Source organism: Phyllobates terribilis, unplaced genomic scaffold, assembly GCF_046119375.1.
Source record: "Phyllobates terribilis strain yellow unplaced genomic scaffold, ASM4611937v1 Scaffold_4__5_contigs__length_816908805, whole genome shotgun sequence".
Taxonomy (NCBI): Eukaryota; Metazoa; Chordata; class Amphibia; order Anura; family Dendrobatidae; genus Phyllobates; species Phyllobates terribilis.
In genome coordinates this window covers 68,046,113-68,063,493 of record NW_027362764.1, presented here as the reverse complement: position 1 = coordinate 68,063,493, position 17,381 = coordinate 68,046,113, and the positions used below count along the sequence as shown (strand labels likewise).

The window sequence follows — 17,381 nt, the reverse complement described above, 5'->3', positions numbered from 1 at the left end:
GGGCAAGCCGAAATTGTGCCACAACAAGCACCCACATCTTCTCTCCTGACCTTCCTGTCCCAATTTCAGCACACCACTATTGAACCCAGAGCAGTGTCAAAAGGTTGTTGGTTGGATAGCGGATAATGCTTCCAGTCACTTAGCCACCACCACCACCCTGTCTTCCACACGGTCAAGTCTCAGTAACCGTGAGTCTGGACTGCATATTCCTCACCCTGAACCTCCTTCCTCCCACTATGCCGAGTACCCAGAGACAACTGATCCCACACTTGGACACTCTTAAGAGCTGTTCACTTTTCCATTTATAGATTCGAGCCTCTCGCCCGGTCCACTTGAAGCAGGGCAAGAGGAAATCGTGTGTAGCGATGCCAAAATATTTGAGCAGCCACGGTCACACGAAGGCGACGGTGGGAAAGTGTCACAAGAGGTGGACGATGATGAGACACAATTGCCAGAAAGTCAGGAGGAGGACCAGGGTGCGGAAGTGGAAGACGAGGTGGTGGATGATATAGTAACTGACCCAACCTGGTAGGAGGACATGCAGAGCGAGGACAGCAGCACACAGGGGGAGGGAGGCGTAGCACCCCAACAGGCAGGAAGAAGCAGTGTGGTGGCCGCAGACAGAAGGCAGGCAACCGTTCCCCGTAACACCAACACGAAGTACAACTGTTAGGTCTTCCCGAGTCTGGTTGTTTTTTAAAGACTCTGCCGATAACCCCAAAAAGGCCATTTGCACCACCTGCCAGGCCAGCATCAGCAGGGGTGGCAAAACGACCACCACCAGCATGATCAGGCACAAGGCAGCAAAGCACCCGACTTTGTGGGCCGAACCCCAGGGTCCAGGAACAGTGTCTGTGGGTGGCACCATTGCTTCTTCCGCTGTTGTGCATGCAAGTCAATCCCTTGTCCATGGTGCATGCGAAGACACCTCCTGCCCTGTACCTGTCGATGCACACTCTCAAGTGGCAGCATCAGGAAGCACGTCCATGTCCTTGTCCCAGCGCAGCATTCAGTTGTCCATACCCCAGTCCTTGGAACGCAAGCGCAAATATGCAGCCAACGCCTTACAGGCCACACTAATAAATTCTCACATTTCACGACTGCTTGCGCTCGAAATGTTGCCTTTTAGGCTCGTGGAGACTAAAGCATTCCGCAACCTGATGGCGGCGACCGTCCCTCGGTACTCGGTCCCCAGCAGCCACTATTTCTGCCGTCCCCGCATTACACAAGCATGTGTCCCAAAACATTAGCCGTGCTCTCAACAACGCAGTTACCGGTAAAGTCCACCTAACCACGGACACGTGGACAAGTGCTTGTGGGCAGGGATGGTACATCTCGCTGACGGCACACTGAGTTAACATATTGGAAGCCGGGACCCAGTCGGACCTTGGGACGGAACACGTCCTCCCGACGCCAAGGATTGCGGGCCCTAGGTCAATCAGGGTTGCCCCCACGGTCTACAGCTCCTGCACCTCATCCTCCTCAGCCTGCTCCTCCTCTTCAGCCTCCTCCTCCGAAATGACCACATCAGTCATAAGCTGGAAGCACTGCAGCACTGCCTCGGCCAAGCGGCAACAGGCTGTGCTGAAGCTAATATGCTTAGCTGAAAAAACGCACAATGCTGAAGAGTTGTGGACAGCTCTGAATGAGCAGGCAGATCTGTGGCTCGCACCGCTGAACCTAAAGCCAGGCATGGTCGTGTGCGACAATGGCCGGAACCTGGTTGCGGCTTTGAGGCGAGGCGAGCTCACACACGTACCATGCCTGGCTCATGTGCTTAACCTCGTGGTTCAGCGGTTTCTCAAATCCTACCCAGAGCTGCCGGATCTGCTTGTTAAAGTACGCCGCCTGTGTGCCCATTTTAGAAAGTCAGCTACAACTTCCTCCGCCCTTGCCGTGCTTCAGCAGCGTTTGCAGCTTCCGGCTCACAGACTGGTGTGTGATGTCCCCACGCGTTGGATCTCTACACTGCAGATGTTGGGAAGGATTTGCGAGTAGAAGAGGGCAGTTGTTGAGTACCAGCATCAACAAGGCAGTCGGTATTCAGTTCAGACTCCACACATAAGACCTCAGGAGTGGACATGGATGTCAGACATACAGTACAGACCAAAAGTTTGGACACACCTTCTCACTTAAAGATTTTTCTGTATTTTCATGACTTTGAAAAGTGTACATTCATACTGAAGGCATCAAAACTATGAATTAACACATGTGGAATTATATACTTAACAAAAAAGTGTGAAACAACTGAAAATATGTCTTATATTCTAGGTTCTTCAAAGTAGCCACCTTTTGCTTTGAGGACTGCCTTGCACACTCTTGGTATTCTCTTGATGAGCTTCAAGAGGTAGTCACCAGAAATGGTCTTCCAACAATCTTGAAGGAGTTCCCAGGGATGCTTAGCACTTGTTGGCCCTTTTGCCTTCGCTCTGCGGTCCAGCTCACCCCAAACCATCTCGATTGGGTTCAGGTCTGGTGACTGTGGAGGCCAGGTCATCTGGCGTAGCACCCCATCACTCTCTTTCTTGGTCAAATAGCCCTTACAAGCCTGGAGGTGTGTTTGGGGTCATTGTCCTGTTGAAAAATAGTGGTTTGCCGTGACGTGGCAGTGAGCTTCATACAGTCTGATCAGAATGTTAAACTAAGAACCTCATGTTCAGTTATATATATTTTTGCCGAGAGGCATTAGATCAAATGTATGATTTTTGGAGGTGCGGTCCATGCTTCTTTTTTTTGCATTGCATATTCTTTCCCCTTTCTTGGACCAGCACTCCTCCCATTTGGCACAGGCGATTTTAATTAGCAGAAGTCTGCAAAGAGGGTCTAGCCTATTTTTGCTCTCACTTGAGAGCTTGAGGAAGGTGAGCCACAATGTTCCTTTTATGGGGGTTGGTGCAGTGTGTCGGCCATTGTTGTTGTGGTTTTGTGCTTGTGGGGTGGCGTGGCCTGGAGTCATGGGGACTCGGTCTTGTAGCATGGGTGCTGTGAGGCACCAGGCCGCCCGCCCTGCTGGTGCATTGTCGCTGTGGCGGTGGTTGGTGCACGGCTCCGCTCCCGTTCAGGTAGGAAATGTTAGGACTCACTACGAGGTTTGCCGTGACGTGGCAGTGGGCTTCATACAGTCTGATCAGAATGTTAAACTAAGAACCCCATGTTCAGTTATATATATTTTTGCCAAGAGGCATTAGATCAAATGTATGATTTTTGGAGGTGTGGTCCATGCTTCTTTTTTTTTTAAGTGAAATATGAAGAGGCGGAAACCCTGACAGAAGTTGGGCCCACTTTGTGTGACAGAAATGTATCGTCCGTGTCCACAACAACTTGTCCAGGTGTCTGTTGTTAGGTGGACCTTCCTGATTACGGCGTTGGTGAGGGCACGGTTCAGATTGTTTAACACGTGCTTGTGTAACGCAGGGACGGCACACCGGGCAAAGTAGTGGGGTCTGGGAACACTGTATCATGGGGCAGCCACGGCCAAGAGATCAAGGAAAGACTGTCTTCCCAGGAGCCTAAACAGCAACCTCTTCACAGCTAGCAATTTGGCAATGTGCGAGTTTAGTATTTGTGCCTGTGGGTGCTTGGCTGGGTATTTATGCTTTCTTTCCAAGCTCTCAGGCACAGACAATTGGACGCTTCGCTGGGACAAGGAAGTGGATGTGGTTGATGTTTGTTGTGTGTGAGCAACTGTAGCTTGTGGGCAGGAGGTATGAGCACCTGCTTCCTGAACAGCAGATTCAGAAGGACATAGCCCAGGTGACATGGCATTAATTTGACCCGCAGGCGCAGATTTGGTACCCTGGTTTTCCGTCCACCTACTGGAGTGCTTGGCTGCCATGTGGTTTCGCATACTGGTTTTGCTCAGGTTGCCTTTGCTCTGGACTCTGCTCAACTTGGTATTGCAGATGCTACAGACTACAATGTTTTACTCTGAAGGACTTTCAGAAAAAAAATTCCACACAGCAGCTGAACGCCCCCTTGTCCTGACTTGGTGCACAGCAGGGGTGCTCTTGGGAACATATGACCCAGTTCTCACTCTGGGCAAACCACGACCCCTTTGTGCCTGTGTTGGTGCTACATATCTATCTTCCTCTGTGTTGCTGTCATGGCTATGCATGCCAAAGGTCCAGGTCGGATCAGTGGACTCATAATCGATCACCTTGTCTTCAATCTCCTCCTCCTTTCCCAGTTAGTTGACATTGTAGGCTGACCTGATGGCAACTGTGTCTCATCATCATCAGCCTCCACCTCTGGAGACAGTAAATGACGCTCCTCCAAGTGGTTTTCTTCTAGCCGTAGGTCCTCAAATACTTGAGTATCAATGCACGCCATCTCCTCTTGTCCCTCTTTAATGCTGCACGGTGATAGGCCAGAGCCAACCTAAGGATAAGTACCAAACAGATCCTCAGAGTGGCCAAGGTTGGGGTCATATGTCTCCTGTGACTGATAATAGCGGGAGGAAGGAGAACCAGCTTCAGGATTGGATGGGCCAGCCTTCTGTGCATCAACAGTAGACTGTGTGGTTGTGGAAGATTTGTTGCTGCTTGGCAAATGCGTAGAGGCCTTGTCTGCTATCCAAGACAGAATCTGCTCTCGCTCTTCTGGCTTCCACACACGTTTACGTTCCAGACCAGGAAATTTCTCCAGGAACATAGTAGATGCATCAAGCTTCTTCTGACCTGACACAGACTGAGTGCCTTCTCGCGCACCACTGACAACACCACGTCGACGTCCCTTAACAACAGGCTTTTTTGGCATTTTGGGTTTTGTTGACAGATTTTTAGATGTTGATGGCACACACCAAACTAGCTGTCACAGCCAAAATAGTGGGTAAAATGGGCTGGTGCGTGCTTGGTAGCAGTCAGTAGGAACTGTTTAAACTACTGCTTTTCATAGGGCACTAAACACCTTTTTAAGTGGACTAATGTGGATAGAAGGCAGGCTGTCACCCCAAAAACAGTGTGGAAAATGGGCTTGTGCATGCTTCGTATCAGGCAGTAGGAAATGTTTGGACTACTGCTTTGTGTAGGGCACTAAACGCCTTTTTAAGTGGACTAATGTGGACAGAAGGCAGGCTGTCACCCCAAAAACAGCGGGGAAAATGGCCTGGTGCGTGCTTGGTAGCAGGCAGTAGGAAATGTTTGGACTACTGCTTTGCGTTGGGCACTAACAGCCTTTTTAAGTGGAGTAATGTGGACAGCAGAAGCCAGGCTCTGACTCCTAAAACAGCGGGGAAAACAGACCGGTGCTTTTTAAAAAAAAAAAAAAGCAACACCTAATACACAATCTCTCCCTCCCTGTACTCTGACTTTGTTGTGAGTCTTTAGCTCTGAAAAGAGCTATTTTTTGGTGGTATTATGAAGCTAGTGAGCGGCTAAACTTTCCCTGCTCAAACTTCCTACTCTACACTGAACTAGTATACACTTCACGTAGCTCCCTAGCAGCTCAGCGATCTCTCCATATGCTTGTAGAACGCAGGCTCCGGATGCAATGTGCACAAAATGGCGGCAGCAAGGCTTAAATAGACCCTATGACGCTGGGCGGCCAGCCAATCACAGTAATGCCACAACCAAGGTGTCTGCGGCATTACTGTGATTGGTTAAGAAGCCCAGCATGTTTAGTGGCTGCAAAGGAGGCGCCAAAACTGCAGGGCGGGACATTCGAATATAGCGAGGCGAGTACACAAATACTCGCAATAACGAGTAACCCGAATACCGTACTATCCGTGCTAATAGCGAATAGTATCAAATACACTCGCTCATCACTACTACTAGGCCTTGCAATGCTCCTCTAGGAATTTAAATATGAAAATAGCCTCTTCAGAAAGTAAGACCTCATGTCAGAGGCCGCTCACCTAGCCAAATTAGATCTCCTGCTTCGAACAGAGAAGGGGAAAACACCCCAAATCACATGTCTGCAAATAGATTTTTTAGTTTGGTAGGGTAAGAGGCCTCTGACAGTAGTTCTAATGGAGAACTTTTCTCCTTGAAGAGAGTGCAAACCTTTCATAAATGTCACGATCCCACCAATCGCTGTGTCCTAGAGATCGTATGAGTAACAGCTCAGCCACCCTATGGTGGTGTGTCGGGCTGCCAATGCAGTGTTTGAGTTTCCTTCAGGTGTTTTCCCTTCCAAATAATTGCCAAGCTATTTAACTGGATGGAAATGTTAGGTCATTGCCAATTGTAGCTTTGCTCAAAAGGTATGTGTATGCTCTGTGCTCTTAATCTGGAATTATGATCTTTTCTGCTCAACCTTGGATTTTTCTTGACCATCCGTCTGCCTAGCCCTTTTGTTGTGATCTGCTACTTTCTTGGAATCCTGACCTCGGACTGTTTCCTGACTATAACTTTGTCTCACCCTTCTGTCTATGACGTACTTTCCTGACTTTTGACCTTGCACCTCTTGACTACTTAGGCTCACAGCTTGTCCATGAGTAGTGACTAGCATCACATTACAATTGGCCCAAATGAGATTCTTGAGGTTATCAACCCAGTTGGCTTTAGATTAAAACTTCCTCCCTAACTTCATATTCCAAATGTTTTCCACAAGTCCCTGTTGAAAGAGTTTATCCCTTCTGTATTGTCTCCCTTGTCTTCGCCTCCTCCAGTTTCCATTGTTGGAGGGTTAGACTAAGAGGTGCAGAGGATTGTAGATTCTCGGAGAGTCCAAAATTCCCTCCAATATCTTGTTCATTGGAGGATATATGGACCCAAGGAGAGATCTTGTGTTCCGGCTCGCTCCATAAAGGCCAATCGTCTGGTTAGGGCCTTCCATCTTTGGTTTCCTGGAAAACCTGGGGGTCCAATGGCCCCCCTAGAAGAAGGGGGTGCAGTCACAATCCCGCCACTCGCAGGCTATTTAACTATCTGGCAATGTTAGGTCATTGACAATTGTAGCTTTGCTTAAGATGTTTGTTTGCTCTGTGCTCCTAATCTGGTATTATGATCTTTGCTGCTTGACCTTGGATTTGTCTTGACCATCTGACTGAATAGCATTTTTGTTGTGACCTGCTACCTTCTTGGAATTCTGACCTCAGACTGTTACCTGACTACGCCTTTGCTTCACCCTTCTGTCAATGACGTACCCTCTTGGCTTTTGACCTCTGACCTCTTGACTACACAGCCTCATGGCTTCTCCATGAGTAATGACTAGCGTCATAGTAAGGTGACTTCTAGTGCATGCAATACTCCTCTGAGAATTTTAATATGAAAATAGCTTCTTCAAACAGGAAGAGGACTAGAACTCTAGAGCCACCTTTTGGGAGTAGCAATCCGAAAAGTCAATATTGAAAATCTAACAAGCCTTACCACAAGACTTAGGATAAAATGCAACCATGCACTCCATTTGCAAACACATGTTTTGGGGTGTTTGCTCCTCATCAGTGCAAAGCAGGTGATCTGATTTGGCTAGGTGGGAGGCACCTGACGGGTGCTCCAAGGGGGTATGTTTCTCTTTGTAGAGAGTGCCAAGCCCGTGGAAGAAGACTTATAGGCCATGCAATGCTCCTCCGGGAATTTTTAATATGTAAATAGCCTCTTCAGAGAGGAAGAGTATGAGAATTCTACTCCCTCCTATTGGAGATAGCAATCTTAAAAGTTAATATTGACCCTTTAATAAGCCTTGCTTTATGCTTAAAGGGTGAAGATTGACTTTTAGGATTGTTACTCCCATTAGGTTGGACTAAAATTCTTGGTCATCTTGCTCTGTGAAGAGGTTATCTGTAAATGGGAAGAAAAATAGGGTCCTTGATTTGTAAGTGGGTGATAACATGAAGAAAAGTTGCTCTTACCCTAGTGTCATTGGAGCCTGTACAGCTGGAGAGATTACCATCCCTGATGATATCTCAGTCCCAAATAATATCCATGTGTTGTTTGTTAATCCCATTGTTTCAAATTGTAATTTAAATTTAGCCCAAAAAATAACAGTTAAAATAATGATCCTCCCCTAGTGGAGAGTTTGAGTTTTCATTCTATGAAAAACCCTCAGCTTGAATTTGACGAATCATTCCAACTACCACTTCAGCCACCATTAATAAAAGGAACATCATTCTCAGATGAGAATTTTATAATAATAATAATAATAATAATATTATTATAAAATGTCATCTACCACAGATCCTTGGCTTTTCTTACCCCTCTCTGGGCTCTAACCAATTGAAAATGCCTCCATTATGGCCACCTCCAGAGAAATGTAAAAAAAAATAATATTCACATTATGTAAATTAAGATTGCTGCTTACCGTAGAAACAATTCAACTTTCACTTGCTCCACGTTGCTAGTGATACTGAGTAAGTCACCTCCTATAGTTTTGCAAAACGCTCTTGCCTCAGTCCACGTCATTAAACCATAATCTTTTGTGGAGTAAAACTGTTAGAAGAACAGATAAAACTTTTATAAGTAATTTTTTAATGAATTCTAAATTGCCTAAAAATGATTTAACTTGACAATTTTCTTGCTAGCAAAGCTCCATTTAACTCCCACAAAGCTCTGTACCCCCCGGCTTCCTGATGTTTGTGGGCAGAGTGAAAAACACAAGAAATCCAGAGGCTCATGTCCAGCACTAGTGGTAGCAAACTGCTTGGAGTGCAACTGAGAGTTTATTTTCTGAGCGTGTGTTTTCATCCCTTCCACTCAGACTCTGTCAGTCTAGCAGTCTTAGAAGCTGCTGAGCTGTGATTGGCAGCGCTTGTGAGTGAAAGGTGAAAGTGCACCCTCCCAAAAAAGAAACGCCTAGTTGCACTATAAGCAGAAATTTCACATAGTGCTCTCCTGGGGAAACAAATGTGAATATCTTTGCAATGGAGCGACACAGTGCAAAATGGAAAAGAGCTGCAGAATAAGGAGAGCTCAGGCATTTTTACAAGGTATTTAACTTTTTTTTTTGAGCAAGTGACAGGTCCTCTTTAAAAGAGAATTGAGAGAAGTGCAAGAGTCTAGTGGACACATTACTACAAGTTTGCAAGTTGCATACATAGCGTCCCATAATTGTCCACCCACACGGGGAATACTGGTGAATTGTGACAGTATTTTCAGTGTCAAATTAGCCAATTTTTTGCCTTCCCAAGGTCAGTGCACAGATATGTTTGTTTCACCTGTATACATCCATGGTCTGTTGTAGTCCAATTAGTTGGACACGTTGGTTCTGCAGTTGTTTTAGGTACCGGAGGAGGCGTCACTCCTTGTGCCCACTTCTTGCACACATATTTAGCTTTCTCTTCACAGTTTATAACATCCCATAATCCCGCATTGTTTCCAGTTCTCATTGCTACACAGCCCTGTCTTCTGTCTTCAAAGAGTAATTGAAAATTTTAGGAACAATTAAACTTTATATCATTACAAGGGACATAACTTATTTTTTTCCACATGGGGGCTTGTTTTTTGCAGGTTGAGTTATAAATATTATTCACAATGTTTCGAGATGCATACAACTTATTAACTAACTTTTCTTAATTCTCCATGAGAAAGAATATAAAACCACAATTTCATAAAATTTGGGATGCTGTGTAAAATGGAAACAAAATGAGAACGCAATGATATGGAAAACTCTTGCAGCCATATTTCACAACAGATCAGAAGGTGAATGTTGGACATTTTTCTATTTCATTTGACAAAAAAACCCCAAAACTATTCACTTAGAAATTGATGGCAACAACACATCTAAAAAGAAGCTGTGGCATGGCCATGTCTACCATTGTGTCGCATCACCCTCTTCTTTTTAAAACTGTCTATAAACGTCTGGGAAGTGAGGAGGACACTGATTGGAAGCAGATTTTGAAATTATTGCATTCTTGTTTTCTTTACATTTTTACTTTTTTGGCAACAACAATTCCACCAATGTTTTTTGCATTTGAAACGTTACGTATCCACTGTGCTGCAAAAAAAAAAGTATTTGCTTTTTTCTTACTCTCAATACTTATTAGATTTGCAATGGCACTTGAACATCTAAAATCCTTATGTGTCACCCTGGCCTGGATGCCACAAAATGTATTAAAGCTGTGTCTGAGAGCAAGGGGGAGGTTCTCTAGTCAGGGGAACATTAGCAAGCAGTACCTCCTGTCTCAGGCCAGTAGGGGGAGCAGGCTGCCCCTATAAAAGCTGGTACTGAGGGCAGGGTTAGGGAGAACTTGATGGCCTGTCTCAGGACTGAGACGTGTCCCAGAGCAGAGCAGGGACAGACAGTTGCACTGCACCTAAGAGGAAGTGTGGCAGGAGGAGAGCCACAAGCCAGAGACAATAGGCGAAGCAGGCCTGTCTTGGCAGATAAGAGACTGACTTTACCAGACTTTGGTGTCTGAGGCTGGCAGGATTCTACATCCCCCAGCAGATAACCAGTTCGCAGGGGACTGTATATTCCTTGGCCTAAGAAGCCTGGAGGCCCTGCCACAACCGAAGGGACCAGTAAAGCTGTACAAGGCTGGGAGCAGAAAGGAACCCACGTCACAGGCCATACAGGCGAGAATACACGGAAAGCTCGGAAACGTGGGCTGTTACCCTATAACGAGGAGATAGCCAGAAGGAGCGCAGAAAGCACGGTAGGCCTACACCCTCACCCTGACCAGGGCCAATTTCCCCGTTGCTCTCAGACATCCAGGTCCCCTCCTAGCCGGGACTGTTTGTGGGTCAGTTTACCTGTTCTAGTAAAGACCCTGGACTGCAACCTGTTGTCTGTGTGCTCCTTGCTCCTCCAGCACTATCAGCACTGGGACTCTCACTACCATCACTCCCAACATCCATTATACTGCCCTGGGGCCGCACTCTTCCCGTGGGGAGTCACACTATCCTAGCTGCACACCTCATCAGCCCCAGCGGTCTGCATGCAGCGGCGGTTCCTAATAACCGCAATCCACGGGTGGCGTAGTCGGACATAATCATCAACACATAACAGACTACCACTGGCCTGACCACCCTGAGCCACGGAACCGGGTTGCCACTACTACTCCCATCGTTCCCCTATTGCCCGGATCCGAGTGCCCCACGGCCCAGGGGGCGAGTCAGCTTTGGCGTAGTCGGCAGGATTTCATGCCCGCAACCACCGGGTACTGCGTGCCTGAAAGAGACTTTTGTAACTTACCTGTGGCGAAGTTTCCCGCCGTCCGGAGTCATTTCCCGCCATCCGGAGCCGATTCCCGCCATCAGACGCCATCTTGGACCGTTTCCCGCCGTCTTCTGCCGTCTTCCCGCCATCCGCAGCTGCTTCCCGCCATCGGACGCCATCTTCAGGACGCCGCGCGGGAAGAAGAGGGGCGTGGACGCCGAAAGCGAGCGAGACCCAAAGCTCCGCCCCACGCACCGACGCTGCGCAAGGTCTTGGAAGGGAGAGAGAGCGGCGCTGATGTCATCAGGACGCGACGCCAGGTCCTCGTCCATAGCAGCGGAGCCGCGGCCTACAGAAGAGGATCGTTGGAAGGTAGGCCACGCTTAACTAGGGGGGAGGGAGATGTCGGACACAGAGGCCCCCACTACCACCAACGCAGCTGCAGCAGCGGTGATGCCCTTTTCCCTGCCCTACATCCCTGGAGCGGCCTGGCTGCCCAAATACTCAGGGGAGCCCCATGCCCTAACTGATTTCAAGGAAAGGCTATACAGTTTGTTCCACGTTTACCCCCTGACAGAGGAACAGAGGATTAGCATACTAACGGGGCAGTTAACTGGCGCAGCCCAAAGAGAGGTAAAATCATGGCCCACTGAGGAGAAAAGGACTGTGAAGGGTATTCTGGCCCGGCTGCGGGGTACCTTTGACACACGTACCTCCGCTGAAATTAAAATGAGGTTCTATGGATGTAAGCAGCGGGCACAGGACAGCATCAGAGACTATGCCCTAAATCTGCAGGAAGCCTTGAGGGCTATCCAACACACTGACCCTGACAGTGTGCAGGAAACGGATAAACTACTAACAGAACAATTCATAGAAGGTCTGCTGTCCAGCGCCCACAGGGCCCAGCTGCGCCTCATGTTCTTTCAGAACCCCGACCTGACCTTTGCCCAATTTAAGGACAGGGCCATAAGGGTGCTCCGTGAATCTGCAACCAGTGGCGCTATAAACCCCCGGCGCCCTGCTCTCACCTACCACCAGGAGGCGGCGCCCTCCTCTATGGACCCCGTGGGGGCTGATGCACAGGCCCTGAACCAAGTCCCGTCGAAAGACCTGCACCACCAAGTCCAGGAGCTGACCAGGAGCGTCGCGGCGTTGACCAGGACCGTCCAGGCGTTGCAAGTGGACCCGGCAAGACCCATCGAGCTGGCTTCAAGTCCGGAGGATGTCCCGTGGCGTCGACAGAGGAGGATCCCGTCGTTCCGAGGGAGGCCCACAGACCGCTACGCAGAGGATGGACAGCCCATTTGCCGTCGATGCAACCAGCCCGGACACATTTCCAGGTACTGTAATTTAAACGGGTCCAACCTGGGGCAGAGGGCCAACCCCCAGGCATAAGATCACCAGGCCCTTACAATTGGCGTAATAAGTACGTTGGGGGGCGCCCGGTTTTACCCGTGGTGCTGGACGGTATCCCCATGAGCGCCTTGCTGGATACTGGGTCGCAAGTAACCACTATCCCTTATGTACTTTTTAAGCAGTATTGGACTAATGCTGATATCACACGGTATCCAGACAGTACCTTGAGCATCATCGCCAGTAATGGCTTACCCGTGCCGCAGATGGGGTTCAAGGAGATGACCATTAAAATTGGTAAAGTTGAACTACCGGCACAGGGAGTGATTATTGTGGACATTGACCGTCATGAAAGTCACCCTAAAATAACTGTGGGTACTAACATAATTGAAAATTGTCTTTCAGAGGTAATTGTAATTCTACAACAGGTGGCGGTGAATGCTAGTTCCAGCCAACAGAGAGTCCTCAACAAGGAGATAAAAGCCCTGATGAGACGGCAGCAGGTAGAACTGTCTGGTGGTGAGATCGGTAGCGTAAGACTGAGTGACCCATTCCCCATTTTCATGCCTCCCAAAAGTGAAATGATGATCTGGTGTCGGACTGCAATCGGGTTGAGAGGTAGAGACTACCAAGCCATGGTAGAACCCGTGTACTCAGACAGCAGGCCCACCATTTTGACAGCCCGGGGGGTGGTTGATGTCCGTCATGGGAGGGTGCCCGTCCGCATCCTCAACATTGGGGAGAGGGAAGTACACTTACCCAGGTACGCTACACTCGCCAAACTGGTGTCGAACACAAAGCTATCAGGGCCGTGGAACCCTTGCCTCCATCTCCACAGGCGGAGGGTAATGGCTCCCAGAAACAAAAGGAGGACTGGTGCCAGAAACTCCACGTGGGTGCTGACTCCACTCCCCTGCACCAAAAACAAGGAGTCTACCGGGTGGTACAGGAGTACGAGAGAGTCTTTAGTAAGCACCCGCTAGACTTCGGCAGAGTAAAGGGGATAGAACACCACATCCCCACAGGGAGCCACCCACCGATAAAAGAAAGACACAGACTTGTACCCCCTGCACACTACCAGAACGCCAAGGGCATGCTAAGAGAGATGAAAGAAGCTGGGGTCATTAGAGACAGCTGTAGCCCCTGGGCAGCCCCCTTGGTTCTGGTCAAAAAGAAAGACGGCACCATGAGAATGTGCGTGGACTATAGACAAATCAACCGCATCACCCACAAAGACGCATATCCGCTGCCTAGAATAGAGGAGTCTTTAGCCGCACTAAAATCAGCTAACTTCTTTTCTACTTTGGACCTTACTAGCGGGTACTGGCAGGTTCCTGTGGCAGAGGCTGACAAGGAGAAGACCGCCTTCACCACCCCGATGGGACTGAGTGAGTTCAACTGTATGCCCTTCGGGCTCTGCAACGCACCAGGGACCTTCCAGAGGCTGATGGAATGCTGTCTAGGGCACCGAAACTTCGAGACGGTCCTCCTTTACCTGGACGACGTGATCGTCTATTCGAAGATCTACGAGGACCACCTAAAGCACCTGGCCGAGGTGTTCGAAGCCCTGGCAGGCTATGGCCTGAAGGTGAAACCATCGAAGTGTCACCTGCTGAAACCAAAGGTCCAGTACCTAGGGCACGTGGTAAGCGCGGAAGGAGTGGCCCCCGACCCTGACAAGGTCACGGCAATCAAGAGCTGGCCAAGCCCCTCGAACATCAAAGAGGTGAGACAGTTTCTCGGGTTGGTAGGCTACTACCGAAGGTTCATCCCCGGGTTCACTAAGATGGCAGCTCCTATGCAGGACCTCCTGATCGGACAGTCTAAGTCCCGAAGTCAAAAGCCACCCTTCAAGTGGGATAAACCGGAAGAGGAGTCCTTCCGCCAGCTAAAGATGGCCCTCACGGGGGATGAGATCCTGGCCTACCCTGATTACGGCCAGCCTTTCATTCTCCACACAGACGCCAGTAATGTGGGACTGGGAGCCGTACTGTCCCAAAACCAACAGGGCAGAGAACGGGTGATCGCATACGCCAGTCGGAAGCTGAGGCCCACCGAGAGGAACCCGGAGAATTACAGCTCCTTCAAGCTAGAATTCTTGGCAGTGGTGTGGGCCGTGAAGGAACGCTTCAAGCATTACCTGGCCTCCGCAAAGTTCACCGTGTACACGGACAATAACCCGTTGACACACCTGGACAATGCAAGACTGGGTGCCCTAGAACAGCGGTGGATGGCCCGTCTCTCCAACTATGACTTCGTGATCAAGTACCGGGCCGGCAAAACCAATGCCAACGCTGACGCCCTATCGAGGATGCCTCACTTACCTGAAGGTGACGAAGACCCAGAAGAGCTGGAGGAGGTAGAACTCCCCGCGTTTCACCGGTATGGAGCCGCTCAATACTCCCACCGTGTGAAGGAGCAGGATCTAACAACCGTGATGATCAATCCCCTACCTCACCACAGCTGGGCCGAGACCCAAGATAGTGACCCTGCCATCCGTCTGGTGAAAGAACTGCTGACCCAGGAAGACGCCCGCATGAATCCGGATGCTCCAGAGGAAGCTAGACAGCTATGGAAGGAGAAGAGCAAGCTGTTCCTCTACGAAGGCAAGTTGTGCAGAAGGATTGTCAACCACCGGACGCACGAGCTGACCTGGCAAGTCGTGGTCCCAAGGCGGGATGCAGCTATGGTCCTGGGGGCTTACCATGACAGAGCGGGACACTTCGGTTGGAAGAAACTGGAGTTCCTACTAAGAGGAAGGTTCTTTTGGGTCGGCATGAGAGGAGCTGTAGAAAAGTGGTGCAGAGACTGTGGCCCTTGTCACCTAAGGAGGAAGGACCGCACCAGCCAGAAGACACCCTTGAGGCCCATCGTCACCACGCAGCCTCTTGAGCTGGTAGCTCTGGACCACGTCAAATTGGCTCCAAGCTGGTCTGGATACATCTATGCCCTGACAATCATGGACCACTATTCCCGTTTTCTAGTGGTGGTCCCGGTAAAGGACTTGACAGCCCAGACAGCGGCCAGAGCCTTCCAGCAATATTTCTGCCATCCACACGGGTATCCGGAACGGGTCCTGACAGACCAGGGTCCAGCGTTCGAGGCTGAAATCTTCCAGGAGTTCTGCAACCTCTATGGCTGTAAGAAGATTCGGACAACGCCTTACCATCCACAAACCAACGGGATGTGTGAGAAGATGAACAATATAGTCATTGATCTCCTGAAGACGTTGCCCCTGGAGGAACGCAGCCTGTGGCCAGAAAAACTGCCGGACCTGATAGACTTATACAATCACATCCCGGTGAACGCTACCAACTGCACCCCGGCTTACCTGATGCGAGCCAGACCGGGTAAGCTGCCCGTAGACCTGGAGATGGGAGTCCTAACACCTGAGGACACCTCCCCGGATGCAGACTGGGATACGGAAAGGCAACTGCAGTACAAGAAGGTACAGGAGAGTGTGGAGAAGAGCCTGGCCCAGGTGAGAGAGAGGCAAGAAAAACTCTTCAATCAACACGCCCCTGCTGGTCCCTAGAACCTGGTGAGCAAGTCCTAAAGCGAAAAAGAAGGCTACATAAGTTGGACGACCAGTGGGAAAGGGAACCCTACACCGTACTGCAGTCTGACCACGACAACCCGAAGGTGTGCGTGATCACCAAGGACGGAGGAGAAACCACTAGCACCGTCTCCAGAGACCACCTCAAAAGGTGCCCCGAGCAACTCCGTAGTGCAGAAGAGGATCAGAGTGACCTTGAACCCGCAGAGGACAAGGAAGAAATGATCAGCACCGTTCTCGGAGAGTTCCCTCAGTCCTGGACTCGCATAAATGATGCCATAGTGGTACCTGTCCTGCATTTCCTGCAACCGGCACAGCAACAACCAACACCAGAGCCGGAAGGTGAAGAGGAGCAAGCGGTTCCAGAGGCAGAAGAGCCTGTACCAGCAGCCCAGGAGAGTCAACCCTCTGCTGACAGTGAGCCTGCCATGCCTGTGGTAAGCCAAAGGACCCGCAGACAGCTGCCTGCCCTACCTGTACACACAGCTGGTAGCTGTACCCCTAACGCTAGTGGGGAAAGCCAGGTTGGTCCACCACCAGACAGTGGGCTACGTAGGTCAACCAGGAGCACAAAGGGACAGATACCCGCTCGCTGGAGAATATAGAGTGTACTAAAATGGTAAATAACCTTGTTGCCAAATGTTAAAATGTTTGCCAAAGTTACCTGCATGTTTATTAATAGTGTGTTTCAGTTTCTTGCAGCTACCGTAAGGACTCAAAGGTTATGGACTTTTTATAACCGGGACCTTGCATGGACTGCGTTCGGAGCCTAACCCAGGAATGAACTAAGACTGTGAAGGACTTGGGGTAGGACAGACCCCCACCTGGTTAAGGCTCCCCGTTGTATTGGTGATATGGACACCCGGTCATAGGCCACACTGTGACCTTAAGAACTCAATTTGTGCGTCGTCTGTCTATTCATGTTTTATTGTTATGCATATTGTCTTTGTTTATTGTTTAGTCCCGGAGTACTAAATTTCACTAGGGGGGAATGTGTCACCCTGGCCTGGATGCCACAAAATGTATTAAAGCTGTGTCTGAGAGCAAGGGGGAGGTTCTCTAGTCAGGGGAACATTAGCATGCAGTACCTCCTGTCTCAGGCTAGTAGGGGGAGCAGGCTGCCCCTATAAAAGCTGGTACTGGGGGCAGGGTTAGGGAGAACTTGATGGCCTGTCTCAGGACTGAGACGTGTCCCAGAGCAGAGCAGGGACAGACAGTTGCACTGCACCTAAGAGGAAGTGTGGCAGGAGGAGAGTGTTATGCACACGCCCGGGCTAAGCGGCGTGTGCGTGTGATTGGTAGTGATTCCACTGGACCGTGCCGGAGAGTGAATGCCTGGAGGGGCGTGACTAAGTATTCACCCGATCCGACCAGGGTCGCACGACGGCATACGACGCCAGTGCACCAAGGAGGAACCGAGCAGAGGGACCAGGTGCTA

The 17,381-nt window shown here is 49.7% G+C and overlaps 1 protein-coding gene across 1 annotated transcript in view; it reads right to left on the bottom strand.

The window, feature by feature from the left end:
• Positions 1 to 17,381, bottom strand: part of LOC141264614 (macrophage mannose receptor 1-like) — a 203,872-nt gene that overhangs the window by 60,919 nt on the left and 125,572 nt on the right. Inside the window, exons 12-13 of the mRNA XM_073676893.1 lie at positions 9,092 to 9,285; positions 8,239 to 8,366 (exon numbers count right to left, since the gene is read on the bottom strand). Of these exons, the coding sequence (XP_073532994.1) occupies positions 8,239 to 8,366; positions 9,092 to 9,285 (322 nt within the window). The remainder of the gene's footprint in view (positions 1 to 8,238; positions 8,367 to 9,091; positions 9,286 to 17,381) is intronic.